Raw genomic sequence first — 18,448 nt, 5'->3', positions numbered from 1 at the left:
TACGTAATTATATTTTTAACGAAAGTTTTGATAGAACCACGTGTGCAAAATAAAATAGATCCAGTCAGCTTTCGCTTTCGAACCCCATGTCCAAGCCACGAAAACCCCACATCACATGTTTTTCCAGAAAATTCACAGTTGCGCTTTGCTGACAGGTCTGCGTCCCTTGGAATACCTTTAGATTTTCTTCGGAAGCGCTCAGCTCGAATCCTACGTATATTTCTTGTTTTTTTTCTTCTTCGGAGCAGAAAACCAAAACGAAGTAAACTTTTATGACTTTTGCTAAAAACAACTTTCCTGCACTTTTTTTTGTGTTCTTTTCTTTTCAGTTTCTTTTCGAGACCGACCTCACAAACTAATAAGAAAGATTTTTCCTTTTTCTTCCGATTCCTGAAATTGTTAGATAATATGGTAGATTCTCAAAAAAAAAGTAAAACTGAATTGAATGTCTCGTCTTTGCGACAAAAGAAATGTAAAGAGGAACCGGAAGGACGCAAGAAAAAGCCTGAAATGTTCATTCCAGAAAGTATTACGGTAGAGAGAAGCGAGAAATGTGATAAAATCACCGGAAAATCTTAATTCTGTAGAAAAAAAATTTTATAAACATCCCTTTCAGCGATCATTACCATTGGCTTCAACCTGGAAAACATTTGTTGGACTACGAATTCCCCGGTGATAAGGCTGTGATTCAATTAACGCATAATGTTCGGTACGTATTTACTGGATCTACTGAAAACAGGAACAAATAACAAACAGACAAATAAACAAGCGTGTTCGAACGACGGGGGATTAGAGATGTTGTGATTTTATTTGTAAAGAATTTTAACCGGATCAATGATTTTGATGATGACCAGGTTTTCTTCCCTCTATGTGGTCATACTGTACTGCAGTACATAGTAACAACAAGTAACGTCAACAAAAAACAATTACCGTATCCTAACCATGGCTAATTGATTCGGTTTTTATTTGAAAATTGTTAAAAATTCCAGAATTGGAAATTAAAAATTAATTCACTACATACTTCCTTGCGTATGTTCTACTTTTCCAGAATTCTAGATATTTTGGAAGAAACCTCAATATTCTTTGAACATTTTCTGTAAAGCAGCTTCTTCCGATGCGTTCTTCTAATTTTTCATTTCATGTTGAAAGAAAAACGCGCTGTCTTTTGTAGAAATTAAAAAAATATTTTTTGTTAGATATCATGGTATATTTGTCACTTATTGTTACAAAAATTTATTTTGAAAGTGTCCTGTAAGCGCTTGTGATCGCGGTGGGACCTTTTGGCTTGTTCCGCTCGAGCTGTTGAACTGAGCGTGGGTCCCTCAGCGCCATTTTGATCGCAGCCGCCTACGCAGTTGCACAACAGAGCAAATCGTTTTGATTTGTAGGCAGGGTTCCTGAGGGTGGTAGTATCACTTTAATTAATTAATTCCCACAACCAGTGGTGCATTAAGAAAAAGAAGAAGAAAGCACACTTAGTCTTAGCCAGAACAGAAAAAACGGGAAAAAAAATTTAAAAGAAAAATCGACACCCTAAATTTATTGTCAGTAAAAATTGACGCAGTCCTTTTCATGGTGGGGTGATTTTTTTGCTTCCTAGGCACAAATTCTGGCGAATGGAAGGATCTTCTTGAGGATATTTTTTTTGTAGCGCGATGTTCTAATAAATAAATAATGTAGTTAAAGGAGTTAAAGAAGTTAAAGAACCACCAATGACGAAAAATTTAGAGAAATAATTCTGAATAATTGTATTTCTTAAAAGCAGAATTTCGATAGGATGTCACATAATAAAATGAATTATTTTTCTGTTCTTCTCCGGGATTTTAAATAGTAATGATCATCGTAAGTCTCTTTTCATCTACAAAGGTTTCAGATTTTTTGTTGACTCAATAGTATCCTTGGAAAATCCAGCCGTTATTGAAGCATTTTTTCTTGAAGCACATCAACAATTTGTTAAGGTAAGTCAGCTCCGATTACTGCATGCTCAATTTCCCTGAAATTCATGCACATCTCTTCAGGGACAACTCGATCTTTCAAATATTGATTACGTTCGAGTCGGTGGTCTCCTACTACAAATTTATCGTGGTGATTGGAGCGAGTAAGCGTTTCGGATTTCTTGCGTTTTCTATTTTTGTTTATTGTTTACCTGAACTGTGATAACTGGAGCTTTTCACTCACGCTCACGTGCTCATTCAGTTTTCACTTACCGTACTTTTGTTTTCCTTGTTAAATGGAATTAGTAGTGTCCTAGGAATCAGAAAGAGCGGAAACAAAAAAAAAACAAGAAGATAATCCTACAGTAATACAGCTGGGTTACTGTAGACGTTTATGGAACTCAGTTACTTTCCAGTGATCCTTCCGTATTGAATGATATGGATTCGCTGGTCCCGTATCATTCGCGGTTGCTCAGACAGTACGGTTTGAATAAAACGTCGTTTGAGAAACAGGTATTGATGGAGTACGCTCGATTACGAGGGATTCAACGTGGTTCGGCTATCGTTTCGTGAGTGATTTTCGGATTAAAGGATCCAGTTCTCTTTTCTTTTCTTTTTTTCTTTTGTTTTTTTTCTTCTATGTTTTAAATGGTAAATCTATATCAATATCTATAAGCATCGTTCTATACTGTACAATCGTGCTGAATGTTGGTGGCCAAGGCGTTACGTAGGAACTTTTTTCCTTCAAATCACACCCTCAGGGCAATGATGTACGTTAGAGAGCTTAAAAAAATCAATATTTTGTTTTTAAAGGATTCAGAGGATTAAATTTTGTAGATTCCTGGATGGGTTCTCATTTCTGCAAGAGACAGTTCGTCAAAGCCGCAATTCACGTTCTGTCTTTTTCTCTGCAGTGCCATTCTCAAAAAACCCGGTCTCCGGAACTGCTACATTTTGCACACATTTTAGAGTTACCGTACCTAAAAAGTGTGCATGGTGCACCAGAAATAACTCTCACATTCTAAGAAGAAATTGAAGAAAACGGTGCAAGTTACCACCGGAAACTTTTCATTTCACAAATGTAGATGTAATTTTTTCAAACTATAATTTTTAAAAAATTATACTGTCCAAATGGTGGCTTTGACAGCTGCAAGACATTTGGAGACGCTCATGGAAGTTTTCCATCACTTTCAATAACATTTCCAGCGAAATTTCTTCAATTTCTTCTCGAACTGCGGTCTTTAAGTTGGTCCAAGGATCGAGGACGATGTTTAAAAACCTTTACCTTGAGGTATCCGCACACAAAAAAAGTCACAGGAAATTAAATCAGGCGAGCGCCGTGGTCCGCGAAACTCTCTCGCGTTGAGAAACGTGATTTTTCCGGCTATTCTCACATTTCTTAGGACGTCAAGGTGTTTTTTTCCTCAGTGGAGATCCTGTTGATCTCATTCTCTGAACCCACATCATGATCGTTTTTTGGTCTGGAACACTTTCACTAGCACGTAAACCGAACCGCGTGCGAAACGACGCGTTTGCGTCGCCGTTACAGATTCGTCGACGTTTTCGAGGAAAAAACTCGCCGCGTCAAAGCGTCGATGCGCAGCCGACCACGGTTCTATCCAGAAGATTCAACGGAAACAAAAAAAACTGGTGCGGAATTACAGCTACGGTTGTGGAGAGATAGATTATCTGATAATTTCAACACTGCTCCACCACAGCCGTGGTGACGACTGAAAACCTTATTATGTACACTACCTAATGGAACAGACCGCACCCTTCCTATCTGCTTTGGGAATCCTGATTCGTCGAAATGTGGGATTTATTTATCTACCCGCACCGTGTACGAAATTTCTAAGCACAAGTTTGAGGGAGGTGGGGCGGGGGAATGGAAGTAGAAGGAGCTTTTTGGAAAATTTCCGATATTTGGTTTTAAAATCGATAATACGTGGAGTTTGGTACCTGGGGATATCACAACGAAAATTCTCAATGAGAATGCATCTTTTCACATACGTATCAGTATCACAGCGAAGATGTTCAGAAATTCTCACGGTTCGGAGAGTCTGAAGGCTCAGTTCACCCAACGACGCAACACTTTACACCCACGGAATTGACGACGGGAAACTACGTAAAATGGACTAGTGGTGAAACTATTAGAAAATCTATCTCTGCACAGCTGTAGCTGCAATTCTGTACCAGTTTTTTTTTGTTTCCGTTGAATCTTCTGGATAGAATTCGGCGACGGAAATTTCCTTGGCAACGACGTTTTGAAGCGTTGTGAGATCACTTCATCCTGATTTTCCGCACGTACAGCTTTTCCACACGAGGACACATGCATAGCATCTGGTTGAGACTGTGCGAGAAAAATAACTTCATTACGTGGTCGCCGAGGGCAACTACTGTAAAAACACTCATTGCACTTTTCGTGGACATTTTCTTTTTATTGTAAACATATTGACGTCAGCAAGGAATTTTCTACCTCCATTGAGAACACATGTATTTTTTATTATTGATTTTAAAGTTGAATTATTTGCTTTTGCTGTATTCACTTTATTTCTATAAGTTCACCTCTAAATTTAATCGTTTAACTGTTCCATAGAAAAAAAAACAGTGCGTGGTCCAGGACTTCACACTGAATTTATTCAATGAAAAATTTCAGAATTTTTCAAAAAATTGTGGTACATACATATGAGGTTTGCTCGAATTTGCAAAAATCCTCAAACTCGCTACGGATTGTTGACTGAGAATGAATGCTGATGCTTGGAAATCGGAGGTCACCGATTTTAATGTGGTTTACAGTAATCGCGAATAAATCCAGCTGAAAATAATTATGTGAGAGTTAGGATACTGCTAGAAGAGAACTACTTAATATAAAATAGAAAATATTTCGTAAAAAATTAAAGTAATACTCTGAGAGAAACAAATGAAATTAGGCCTACTCCTGTCTGTTCTGTTTTCTATAAATCTATTAAACTATCAGTACCTAATTAACCCAACTTAAACTAAAATTTAGCTTAAATTTTAAACTACAACTATATTATTACTAGAAAGTTATGGAACTGAAAACAAATGAAATTATCAAGAAAAAAGGATTTTGAGATCAAAAACTGACTTTACACAATCGAACGAACCTCTAATGTATATTCTATGAAAGAAAAGTTCCGGAAAAAAAACCACCATTGAATTGCCGGGCCGCCTCGCTTGCGAACAATTATATTCCTGTTCCTCTTTACTTTCGGCTATTTTTAAGTGAAATTTTCAAGGTTAAGTGATTGGAAAAGTTGCAGACTGAGAATCTTACTGTAATCGTGGAATCGTTGCCAAACACTGTTCACTTGAGATGTTTCGAGAAAAAATTGAAATCTTTGTTAATTTCTTGGAGCTCAAGATAGTTTGTAGTGAAATTTAATTGGAATTTATTTTATGAACGAGCCATACTTCTGGTACGTTCATAATCCGCAGCAAAAAGCTTAAGTTACTCGATTTTCAGGTTGATCCTGGGATTTTCCTCACTAAAAAAAATTTTCTTTCGTTGGAAAACTAAGTAAAAGTGTGGTTGGAGGGCAGTTCACTTTGCCGCCTCACTCATTTCGACCTCGCCTGAGGCGCTTTCATTTTCTCCCGCTAATTAATCAGGCTCAACCAATTTCGGCGCATCTCCTCTGCTTGCTTAATCTGTACCTTTTTCCGTGGATTCATTACTGTATTTCCTTTTTGCACGGATCCAAGCGTTTTTTTCCACTTTTGCATTATCCCACCTTCCTTTTGCACACGTGCAACCGTCTGGAAGTGAGCTGGAGAAATTTTCGGGGTTGTTGTGTTCTTTCCGTTCTTAGGCAGGCTTCGAAGCGAAAAGTTTTAAGAATTGCAGCGAGATCACAGAATGCTTCTTACAGATTGATAAGTCACAATTACCAAAAGTCTCAGTTCCTCAGAAATTTGACGACGAGGCAACTTTTCGCAAGCATAGAATTGGAGAAATAAATAATTAAATAGATAAATGCGTAAAGTGAATCTGCGAAATAAATAATAAAATAAGTAATAATAATAAAATTAGTGAAATTAGCGATCAATACAGTTCTTTGCACTCGGACATGAGCAATTAAATTCGCTTCATGGGATTTCATTTGGTGATCCTAGGGGTGTAAAGAGTTATGTCGTCAGAAGAGCTGAAATCTGTAATTCCCGGATTCGTAGGGGATATTTCCGCTTGGATAATTCTGGTGATAACAATAAAGGAGAAAAATTAATGCGTTAGTGGTAAAATGTATGTAATAGTTGTCATCATAACATCGTAAACACATCATTTAGGGAAAGGAGTTGAGAATTTTCCCGGGCACTTCTTTGAATTTTCCAGCAACTAATCCAGGACACATCACACAAGTAGCACGTAGAACTATAGATGGACACATGAAAACAGAAAATAAATCCTCGGAAAAATCGATAGAGGCGTGCTCACTCGTAGTTTTCTGAAAAATCTTTTCTGATGGTGACTGAAGTCAGCGTCAAACAAAATCCCAAGGAAATTCGTGGAATAATTTCTGTGAAAGATAGCAAAATGCGGAAACTAAATGTTGATCTGCTTAGACACTCCGAAAAATACTTTAACTGCTATTGTCTTGAGAATTTTCTACTTATTTCTTTTTTTCTTATTCCTTTCTTTTCTTCATCTCTTCAATTCTGTAAATTTTTCTGATTCCGGCTATAGTATCGAATACTGCTTCGAAAATTTGAGGAGTTACTTCTTTATTCGTTCTCACAGGAAGAATTGAGGCATTTCTATGAATTTCTTGGAATTTTTCTAGAAAAATTCCATTTGTTCTTTTCGTAAACGATCCTAATCTTAAGGTTCATGCAAATTGTCGAGCAATGTTCCAAATACGGTAGCCGATTGTATCGTGTATGCGAGAGCGGCGGTTCCCCATGTCTGTTGTCCATAAATAGTCGTGGAATTCAACTGTACGAGAATATGGACACTTTTCGACCGAAAGATGTAAGTTATTTTTTGTTTTTATTTTAAAATTTTGCTGTGAATTCAGTAAATTTGAAGTTGAATTTTACTTGAATTTTTACTCTGCACCCTTTCGTAACACCATTAATTTGGGTCTTTTTTGTTGAAAGTTTCCAATATTTTCCTTGAATTTTTGCCCCTGGCGCTGTCACAAACCACCACTAATTTCAATATTTTTTTTGGAAATTTTCGGAATTTTTCTCGAATTTTTCCTACGTTCCATGTCATAACAAACATCACTTTATTACTATATTTGCCATCGAGCACTGCTCATTGCTTTCGAAAACAGCCAGTGCTTCCATTTTACACCCAAGCATTACGGATACCAATTGTTCCTCCACCAATCATCCGATCCGATACACATCGCTGTTGTGGTGGAAGTTGTACTGCTAGCACTTGACTACCGCCACCGCCTCTACCACCTAAAGCATTTGTTGACGAGTTTCCCAACGTCGCCACCACCATCGCGTTCTGTTGTCGGCCGGCCGGGGGGAGGCAGATTCGTCATTACGGGCCTCCGGCTCATTTGATTAGACTCCCTCCCTCCGCGAGTGCCTGTTACTTACCCTGAAGCACTCTTTTTTTTGACTGAGAAGACCTCCGCGCTCCTCAGCGAATTACTCGCTGTACAAGAACTTCGAATTTAAATACTGCGTCGAAAAAAAAAACTTTAAAAAATATTGGTATTCTTAATTTGTAAGAATATTATTTGGATTTATTATTTTTTCAACTTTTTTATTCGTTTTCTTTTATTATTTGTATGCCATATTTATGTTGTTGTTTATTGATTGCTATGCTTTTTTTGTGGATGCCTGGTTGGACGCAGAAATCTGTTTTGATCTATCTATGCTCTTTCGCCGCAATTAGTGCCAAGCGTGTAAATTTAAATTACTGCCTTAATTTTTTCCGCAATTTTTCCATTCTAATTCTCAAATAAAAATACTGATAGCGGGAAGTTTTTTCAATTGCTCTTCTCTCGATTTGAATTTTAATTTAATCTAATTTCGAATCCCGAAACTGAAGCTTTTCTCCAAAACCTATGAGGCTACATATTTTGAAGTTATTTCAATTATTTCTTATTTTTGGTTATTTAGATTATCGATTCGCAAAGAAATCATATAGAATCAATAGGACCCGGTATATTTTTCTTAAATATATTATTTTTCATTCTGGGATCCGAAATGGTGTCTCGTGATCAACAAAAAAAATCCGTCCTATTTTTCTTCTTTTTTTACTTGTGTTTCTCCTAATTTTTCTTGAAATCAATAACACCTGCAGTTTTTTCTTTCCTGAATTGCAGAATTAGGGTCAATTCTCTATGAACCAATGTGGATTTTACAATATTTCTCATTAGTTATTTTCCGTAGAATAAATTCCAACAAATTTCAGAGCTTCTCATGGAGTCTTCTGGATAATCTCTGCTACAAAGATAGCACATTTTCTATAGAAGTACGTGATCCAAGGTGAGTAGTGAAGTTTAGGATTTTTTCTACAACTTTTATTTATTTCTTTATATGTTATTTGTATTCTTTATATATTATTTATATTATATTATATTATTATTTATATTTCTTTAGATACTAATTAATGTCTATTTATATCTATATGTTTATTTTCTTATATTTATTTTATTGACTTGTTTTATATCCTAGGTCTAAACAAATCCCAGATTTGAATGCATACGGTAGTACGTTAGTTCCAGACGACGATTTAGCGCAGGCAGTGAGTGATCCAACCACTAAGTGAGTGCTTGAATGCTAGCTTGTTTATTTTATTTATTCTGTTTTTTTTTCCTCCAAACGTGTAAATATTCCGGTGTCATCTCTTTTTTCTGCTTTCATATTCGTCGTGGTAGCCGAATAATATGTTTTCTAGAAATTTTAAGCTACTAACCTCTTCATAATTTGCCTAAAATCCAATTTTAACAGATTTTCGGATTCTTGCTTTGTTTTTTTCTAGTGCTCCCACTCAGAAAACTCTAGAGAAATCACTTGCTCTAGTTCTCTTCTCTTAGTTTTTTCTTTCTTTTCTCTTGCAGGCACATCCTCGTTCTTATTCGCGTTCGAATATCGCTAAATTGCATTGAATCCAGCAAATTAGGAGGCAGAACATTTTTTCTTTTGTTTTTTTTCTCCCGGAATGACAACGACCTACATGACATTTTTCCTCATTGAAAATGCAGTAGTTCTGGAATTTCTGCAACACGACAGCAGACAGAATTCTATTTGTTATTATGAGATATTTATTAGACGTTATTGAATGTAGTCGGCCGCTTTCCGGAAAAAAAGAGGAGAGCGATGTTCACGAAGTGCATCAGCGGATTATGAGGGACAAGGCTGAGCACAATTTCACATGGTGCGGAAGATGAATCTAAGCAAAAACAGCTTGAAAAACCTCGAAAAAATTTCGATCCGTCAAAAAAAGTCAACTAATCGTAGAAAAGAGAGAATGTGCCTTAAAAATTCGCAATTCTAACTTGTCAAAAACCAAAAAGGATCAGAAGGTTCAACAAATAAACAGAAAAGGAAAAAAGAAAGAAAAGTAAAGTAAGAAGGTAAAGAAAAGAGAAGAATAAAATCAGTATAAGTTTGGATAAGTTGAGAGATGTTGGCGAACTGCCAAATACGACAAGGAACGAAAAATATGTGGATATTTCGCATTACAAAACCTAGAATATTGCAGAATTTCGCTAAATACCGTAACTTTTGCGAGGTGAATAAAATAAATAAATAAATAAGTAAATGAATAAGTAAATAAAAAGAAAGTTGATGTTGAGAAAGATCTGTCTTGAAGAGCGAAAATAACTTGCAGATTTGATTCATTTAAAAGAAGGAAGTTTAACTTGAGTCGAGAAAAAAAAATTAGCTATTCTAATTGAAATCCAAAGAATTTTTGCCGATGACAAGATTTTTTCCACACTAGCCGCCTTAGATTCATCCCGCCACCTTCATTTTATCTGAAACCACCCTCATAAATTATCCATGAATGCGAACCTAACGCACCACACGGATCACGTAGAGCAATAGAAAGGATCGCTTTATGCAAATAAGATGCGCTACCCGGTTAACGCGTTTGAATCGGACGCGGACCGGCGAGGAGGAAGAGGAGGAGGTGGTGGCAGCGTGGCGGTAGGGGTAACGCCTCAGCTCGATCCGCCGCCGACACCGACATCATAGCCTTCACATCTTTTTTGCACGGATTTATTGGCATTCGCTGTTGTTGACGTCATCGGAAGGAGAAGCATCCTTCTCTTTTTTTTCCATTCCTTGACGGTTTAGTACCCATTACTTCCACATTAATCACTTGCTGTACTGTGTCTGCGAGGAAAAGAAGACGACTTTCAAAAAAAAAGAAAGGAAGAAAAAAGCAGAAACAACTTCAACAAAGCTAAATGTGCTTAGTCGGTGAGGTTACGGTACGTCACCTGATCCACTACGGATAAGGCACAAACCGTGTGTGTTTTCGCACGTTCAATGCAAAAGGTAATTCGGATCCGATGTAATTCTAGTAGCCAGAAGTGCACTATCCACAAAAAATCCTTGCGATATGCATTTTGCTGCCGCTAGTGCAGCAATGAGAATTTTTCCCCGGAATTTATCGATGAAGAAAATTCAGATCGTACTTTCCGAACGCTATTTATAGCTGTTTTAATTCAATCTCCCCACATTTTGTCAATTTTTCTATATGTAACATGAATTTTTGAGCAAAAATATTGTTTTAGTACTAAAAAAGAATCACATTCGGTCACTGAGCTTAAAATTTCCTCCTAACGTAGAACACCGTAGCGCAGACGCTTTGCCCCTTTTCTAAGGATACGTCAATAGGGATTTAATGTTTTTTTTAAATCTAAATACTCTTTTTTCCTGATTTTTTTCCGCTTTCCTATCCTCCACTCTATATCCTTTTTTCTGATTTTTTTTTCTGCTGAAACGAATTGTTAGCCTTTTTCATTTCCTATTCTCCAGTGGCTCCAACCTTGTGATCTCTGTTGGCCCACTCTTTCCTTTTGTTTTAGTTTTGTTAGTTGTTTTTCTCCTTTATTAGGGAATATAGGTGATCTGCATGAAGATCACTACCTGACAACAAGTATATAAAAAAGTACAATCCGAAATCGGGGTACTGTAGCCTTAATTTTAAAGGCATCACCCCACGAATTTGGTATGGTACGGGTTTCAGGTTGGTTATGCCTATACGGGGTCGTAGATTGTGTGAAGGAGAGTGATTCCGTCCATTTCTCCCTGTATCAATGAAAACGGACGACCCCGGAATGCTGTTTATGCTTATGTTGCAATGCGCAACCATTGCGCTCCGCCCCACCCCACCTCGCCTGCGATTCGTCGAAAACCCATTCGGACGAATCGCAGCAAGGGGGCGGCGCAATGCTGGCGCGCTGCAATTGAGGACGTCGTAAGAAACAACATTCCGGGTTTGTCCGTTTCCACTGGTACAGGGAGAAATGGACGGAATCACTCCCTCTCCGTAATCTACGACCGTATACGAATTCTCCGCCTGAAATCCGTACTACCTCAGATTCGTGGGGTGATTCCTTTAATTCAAGAGAAAAGAGCACGCTTTGAAAACTTATTGATCCTAAGGCTCGTTCCGTTGAGATGGTAGCCTTGAAGTCATTTTCTTAGAAAATCTGGACACTTCCTCCTAGAAAGAAGGTTAAATTGGTCCTCTTTCACGATCGCGGGCATAGCAGAAATTGAAATCATTTGAATAATCCTGGTTTCTAATTTGTTTGGATGAACAAAGAGGAGAATTTTTCGAGTAAAAACCGGGGGAAAAATCCAAACAAAAATTGAAATTTCTATCAGAAATTGAAGTTGAAATTCTGTGTTTTCAACTTATGTCTTTATTAATATTGTTTAAGCATTTTTCTTTTTTTTTTGCTTAGAACGGATTGAACATCTGTTTCTCTGTTTATCGTATTCTACTCGTTTTTTTTTAAGTGTTCAACGACCAAATTCAGTTTTTGATATGCTTCCGAGGAGGGATAAGCAGCTGACAGCTTGACAAACATGCATGCAGATGACGTTTTAAAAATAAATCCCCCTCATGCTTTTGCGTTTTTTTCCTGCCTAAATTAAAGGATCAGCAATGAAGTCACTGAAGGATTTCTACGATCAGTGAAAAAAACGGGGAAAGAATCGTTCAGATATTCTAAAAAAGCCTTGTAATCAGCTATATCATTGGATGGGCAAAATTTTTCCAATTTTTTTCCATTAAAAAAAGGAGATAATCAAATTATGGAAAATTTCATGGATGGTTATGTTGGAATAGAGACAAGTGTGAGAAAAATCTTGCTTTCCCTTCTGTCCATTCCTGAAAGTGCTATCATTCCAGATTTTCCATGCACTTGGTGGGAGAAAGTTGGGGGGATTTCTTCGAGAAATTGAAAAAAAACCGTTGATATGAAGATTTTCTTGCAGTTTCCGGTTTCTTGACTGAAAACCTAGTAACTAGTAGTAACTAGTAACTAGTACTAGTAAGTGATAAGTAAAGATAACCAGGAAAGCTTTGACGGTAATGGGGATGTTGGCAGCAGCTGTTTTGCAGAGTTGTGCGAGCGCCGACGTCGCGGTCGCGGCGACGCTGGCGCCGACCGCCTCCGTTACATCGATGTGATTCATTCATGTGCGATATGCCATCGAATGAATCATGCAGACATCGATATGACCTTAACTGGACGTTTTTACAGTTACTGTAGCTACCAGACGTATGCATGGATTCTTCATCATCATCATCTTCTTCCCTCTCTCTCCCCCTCTCTCTCTTTCTCTCTATTTCTGCCTTCCCTCTTACCTTCTTCCATATCGAATCGAAACGTTAATCATCATCCGGTTGCACTGCGCACTTCTGTAAACGTGAATCCAAATGCGAATGCGATTCTCCCCTGATGTCCTGCCAGTGAAGACCAGTTTTCCAACGTAGTGCAACCGTCTGTAACCATTGACGGGCGGACGGTAGTGGAACAGTGCACCTGTACTTATGTTTTTCATTTTTTTTCTTTCCAGAGTTTCTATATCTCGTCGGTGCCAACAATCAATTCCGGCTGGGATTTGTGTGCACACATTCGTATGTGAATCGGGTTTATTGTGCCGGACTATTTGGATAACCGCAATCTCACAACATCAATTTTTTCTCGATCAAAAAGAACGGGAACAGGTGAGTTCGTGGTCGTATTATCCATTCGCCGTCCAGGTGGTTTCCTCCTTTTCCTCCTCCTCTTTCTCCTTCTTCACCTCCTCCTCCCGAGGTGTTCGCGAGCTGTTTCGAGGTCATCTTTCATCTTTTGTTTGTTTCTTCTATTGTGTGGACAATAGAAACGCATCACCGTCGTGTCCTCCGTAAATTCTTCGCCTAAACGTCATGTCTTCTACTCTCATATCCAGGATACCTTCTCGTTCCTTGAACTGACGTCCACGGCGTCCTCCTGTCTATTTTCAAACACTGCAAAAACAGCTGTTCCTTATCGGAAGACTTGTAATGAACACCACTCGGCCCCGGTTTTTGTATTCTCCTATAAATAATGTACCATCTCGTGCCCTGCACTTCCATGCTGCTGAAATTTGTGACACTTTTTTTTCCCGCTGCATCCCTAGATTCTATCGGATATGTTTTTTTTGTGAGCAATATCGAATAAACAATCCGCCGAATATTCTAGGAATGTTCTAAACTTGGAAGTATAGTAGTGTCCTAGCATCAGACCCTAGCCGGGGGCGATATAAAACCTTTCAACTGTCCCATCCGTAGCACGTGCCGGGCTCGTGCTCCCCGCAAAGAACGGGTTTGAAATATGCACTCAAATAATAGCAACGGGTGCCTGAACGGAAAAAAAGCATGGTCACGATCTGGTCGTGGGAGAGGGGATTGTCTGGAAACGTCTATTTTTCTCCAGTTTACCAATCATATTGGTGGTATTTTTGCAGAACGAGAGAAAAACGCAAAGAATTTTAGAATCCAGAAATATGCAGCCAGCACCCAGTTCTCTTTCGTTCTCGTTACTGATTGTGATTTTCAAATTTTTTGTTTACTTTTCTATCGTTGCACCGTGTGTTCGTCGTCGTATTACACACGGTCTCGTCGCCGTCTTCGTGTGACCGACCAAGAATGCCAAAAAAGCAACGAAAGTGCAATCATCTTGCATTTGGGCACGGTTTTACCAAGCAAATGATCGAAGTTCTGAAGAGGAACGGAGAACACCACCACGTTTGGAAAACATGAAATTTCCTCCATACCCAACACATTCCTACCTCCGTCTTCTTCTCTCTTTCTTCATTTCCTACTCCTAATCTTAATGAATATCCGAAGAGGTGATTTTCATCCTGTTTTTTTCTCGTGTTTTTTTTTCGCAACAAGTTTATAGTGTTTAAAAATCCACACGCTCCAGACAGGAAGTCATAAACACCAGCGCCACTTCCGACTAATTGCTGCACTTTTTCCGGAGTAGAAAAATTCTCAATTTCCCACTCATGTCACTATTTCCATGCACGCACTTCCATTTTTCCGCTTATCGTTTTTTATGCATTTATTTTGCTTATTTCTTTTTTGTAGTAAATATTTTGTTAATTTTCCGTGGTTTGATTGTGTGGAAAATAGGCAAAAAGAGAGTGAAAGGACTTTTACCGTACCACGGTATTTGTACGGTAGGGAAAAACGCGTGAAGGTAGTAAAATATAACTAGAAAAGAATCAGATTTAAACCTATAAAATAACCGTTAAGTTGTAAATAATAAATGTAAATTCGTGAAATAAATTTTAAATTATATAAATTATTCTCTTATCTGTATGATATTTATAATGTAATAAAGTGTTATAAATTATAATGCTATTAAAAAGTTGTATAAATCAAATAAGTTAAAATACGATGTGATAATTAATCAATTAAAATGTAGTAGATAAATAATTTAGAATTGTGATGTTGGAAATTACATATTTACATGTATATATTTCACTAAAAATGTAATGTTCCCGAAATTAATGTCGTTTAATGTCGTCGCCAATGTTTTAGTGAACAACTCTTTTTTCCTTAATTTCTGAATTTTTCTTTTTTTTCTTTCTAGACTTCTGATTCTAAAATTTGCTGAAATTCTTTTTTTTTTGTTTCTGGATTTTTCTGAATTTTTTAAAATCACTTCGAATATCTGCCCAGAAACTACTCGTAGAGTGGCTCGCAGCAAAATCCAAGGGGATTATCCTCGGATCTTGGAGATATGTGATCGGCTGCATCCTTGATGCTGGTGCTTAACGTTATGCAGTTTTTCCTTAAGAATAAAAAAAAACCCGAGAAAAATTAACGCTTTAGCATATCATAATATTAACAGCGATTTGATGCGATCATGTTTTTGATGCGCTTAATCGGCGGCGACGACGGCGCTTAGCGCGGAAGCGAGCGGATCGTTCTCAGGCAATTAATGGCTCATCCAGAGAGAGAGAGAGAGAGAAATCGTTCGGCAAAACGATTTTGAACTATATTTCGTCGATTCGCGCTGCATCCGCTGTTCTCCATCCTTATTTTCCATCCATGGGGTATCCTTAAACCAATTATTTAATCAGTATTTGAATAACCAAAATGCTTCTGTGCTGGATAGATCTCATTATTTTTTTTTCGAAAAATTCCATTTACTCTTCGATAATCCTCTTTCAGTTATGGAATATGGAATTAGTAATGCTATTATAGTTTTTTTGTCCCTTCTTTTTCCTTTTCCTAATAATTTCTCCTAAATATTTTTCCATCACATAATTCAATCAATTGAGCACAACTCAATCAATTGAGCATTGTCCCATCCGAACACCTAATTTTCTAGTTCATATTACCAGAAATTAAATGTGTCCCCGACACTCCAGCGATGGAAGAGGTGTCCTTACGTAGCCACACATAATGCGTTGCGCAATCACAGACCGTAGCAACCGTTATGGATGGAGGATGCGAATCGCATCGTTACGTATGCATATTGGCTTGCGCACTACTAGTTGATCCACTTCAAATAAACCGGATCCGTTCACACACACACGCACACACACACACAGGTTGTCGTAAAGGGATTATCGCTGATTACGTAGCGATGAGAAATGTGAAGAAGATGAATGATGATGATGTGTTGAAGAGGAAGTGGGTGTCCTGTCCTGTCCGGGTGCTCCTCTTCGTCCTCTCGGTCGTCCTCTCTCTTCTTTCTCTCCTCCGTACCTCATTTAATGCTCCTCATTTCCACCAATTGGTTCTCCTGAGTCCGTCGGGAGTTCGGTTTGCTTGATGAAGAGAAGTGTACGCTTCGTGAATAATGCTTTCACTCACTCACTCACTCACTCACTCACTCACTCAGTCATTCTTCCTCAACTTCAAACTTAGATCCTTGAACTCGCTCCTCATCCCGAACTCTCTGTTGTTTATCTTCTTCTTCTTCTTCCTACTGACAGATAGCTGGTCACGTCGCTGTTGTGCCAGCCGTCTGCCCCGTACTCGGGGATGGAGGAAGGATTTCCATGGGTGCCTGTGTGTGCTTCCACAAACACATGTACACAATGTTTGGAGGTTCTTCCACCATATTGCATCGATCGATCTTCCATGAATGGAATGTTGGCCGGTGCCGGCGGCGGCGGAGGCGGCCGCGGGCGGCCGGCGGTGTCCGGACAGAGCCACAAAGGACACACATTACTAACGCTTACAGCGTCGCTGTCCGCCAATTCTCATACTCCCCGTCCGCGGGTTTCATTCGCGTTCTTTTTTTTTTTGCGGGAAATGATACAATTTTTGTTGCCGGCAGAAGCAATTCGATGTTTTAATGCGAAAGCGTTTCCCACCGAGAACACACACCGTGTTTTCGTCTCTTAGCTACAAAGCTTCGGATGAAGCTTTTCGGATTTCGGGGTTAACCATAAATTCATAGAAAAAAAACTCTCGTGCTCGTGCTTTTAGTAACCTGGTAACCTTCGGATAGCCTTAAAATTTGTAAAATTAAAATCCATCGAAGGAGGTACGAAAGTCACAGCGGAGAAAAAGCTCAAAATGAGGAGAATTAACCTCATCCACCAATGTGCGCATAACACTACTTTTTAACCATCAGGGCAGATTAGAATTTTTTTTCTAGTTGTTTACAGTAACTAAAAAACGTTGGATTTTCTCTTTTCCATTCTTTTTTTCTTTGTTTTCATTTTCTTCTAGTTTTTCCATTCTTAGCATATTCGAATTCTTATTTAGAATTATCGTTTATGAAGTTGTTTACTTTTTTCGAGTGGGAATCAGGCCGCTAGAAGAAAGAGCCGCTCCTGAAAATTTTTCGGGAGCGGCTCTTCCTTCTAGAAAATTGTTCTCCTCTCCGAAAATTCTTTACATCTTAACAGGCGGGAACGGTTATGTGAATATGAGCTGAACGAGAGAAAAAAGAGGCGGCTGAAACCAGAGAACTGGATTTCTTGTTAACGCCAGGCACGGTCACCGATGGTGAAACTCCGCTGTAAACTTCTTAACGAAATTCGATAACTAAAATGAATAAAAGAATTTTTTTTGCTTTATTTCACCACCGGAGATTATTTTGAAATAGACGTGCTTAAAACTAGAAAAAAATAAACAATAAAAAAAAACAGACGTGAAAAAAACCAAGCCTTTCACTCAGTTGACACTAGAATTCGGACATTAGAATGACAATAGAACGCTCAAATTAATTAATAATTGAAATTTAAATTTTCAGTAATTTCAACTCATTTTTTAAGTTTATTTATTTAAAATTTTGAATTTATTAATTAAGAACTAAAAAGGATTTGCCGCACGAAAGTGATGGCCATCGTTTATTTAGACTCGCCGCTAAATTCGTAGTTTTTCTCCCTGGATCGACTCCCCGCATCCATGGGACCTTTCATGGTGGTGGCCCTGCAAACTTTTTGTTTATTGTTGTACTGTTGACTAAGAATGGGCTTCGTTGCTATGTTCCCTTTCCTCCCGTACTGTAATTTCTGATTATTGCGTTTGTGTAAACAAATTATAGTGTCCATATATACGTTATCATGGATTCATGGACAGCGCCAGCAGCGGGAAGACGTAAACACGAAGTAATAAGCGCTACGCCTACGCATGCCATAAAAAGAAGTCGGAGTCAAAGAAATTTATGACTTTTTCACGACTAAACGGATGTTCTCGATGGGGAGAAATCTTAAAAGAAAATATACCAAACTTAATAGTTAATCAAGCCAAATATCTGAAATAATATTTTATTTTGTAAAAAAAATTTTAAACACCACCAGTTATCAGATATCAGGTTGACGAAAAAAAATCGTCAACCTGATATCTTTATTTATTTTTTATTTTTCCCAAGTCTCTAAAGTGATGGAAACAGCCAGCTGCGGATTTCGTAACCACCTCGATATCTGAACACCTGCCAGCAAAACAAAACGAGGATCCTGTTTCAAGGACACCGAAATTTTGAACTTTTTATTTTTTGTCTTTTTTTCTGTGACCAAACTTTTGGCTGCGTCTTTGAGTTCGCTCGTACTTCTGCATGCAAATG

General features: G+C 38.1%; 1 protein-coding gene across 3 annotated transcripts in view; it reads left to right on the top strand.

Moving 5' to 3' along the window:
- Positions 1-18,448, top strand: part of RB195_003354 (uncharacterized protein) — a gene marked incomplete at both ends in the record, with an annotated part of 43,980 nt that overhangs the window by 367 nt on the left and 25,165 nt on the right. For all 3 annotated transcript variants that reach the window (XM_064200974.1, XM_064200972.1, XM_064200975.1), the window contains 8 exons: positions 617-709; positions 1,874-1,958; positions 2,019-2,098; positions 2,351-2,503; positions 6,780-6,924; positions 8,332-8,405; positions 8,595-8,684; positions 12,963-13,113. In XM_064200974.1, coding sequence (XP_064056852.1) covers positions 617-709; positions 1,874-1,958; positions 2,019-2,098; positions 2,351-2,503; positions 6,780-6,924; positions 8,332-8,405; positions 8,595-8,684; positions 12,963-13,113 — 871 coding nt within the window. The remainder of the gene's footprint in view (positions 1-616; positions 710-1,873; positions 1,959-2,018; positions 2,099-2,350; positions 2,504-6,779; positions 6,925-8,331; positions 8,406-8,594; positions 8,685-12,962; positions 13,114-18,448) is intronic.

This window comes from Necator americanus, chromosome IV, assembly GCF_031761385.1.
Source record: "Necator americanus strain Aroian chromosome IV, whole genome shotgun sequence".
NCBI classification, from domain to species: Eukaryota; Metazoa; Nematoda; class Chromadorea; order Rhabditida; family Ancylostomatidae; genus Necator; species Necator americanus.
This window is presented reverse-complemented; position numbering and strand designations above follow the sequence as displayed.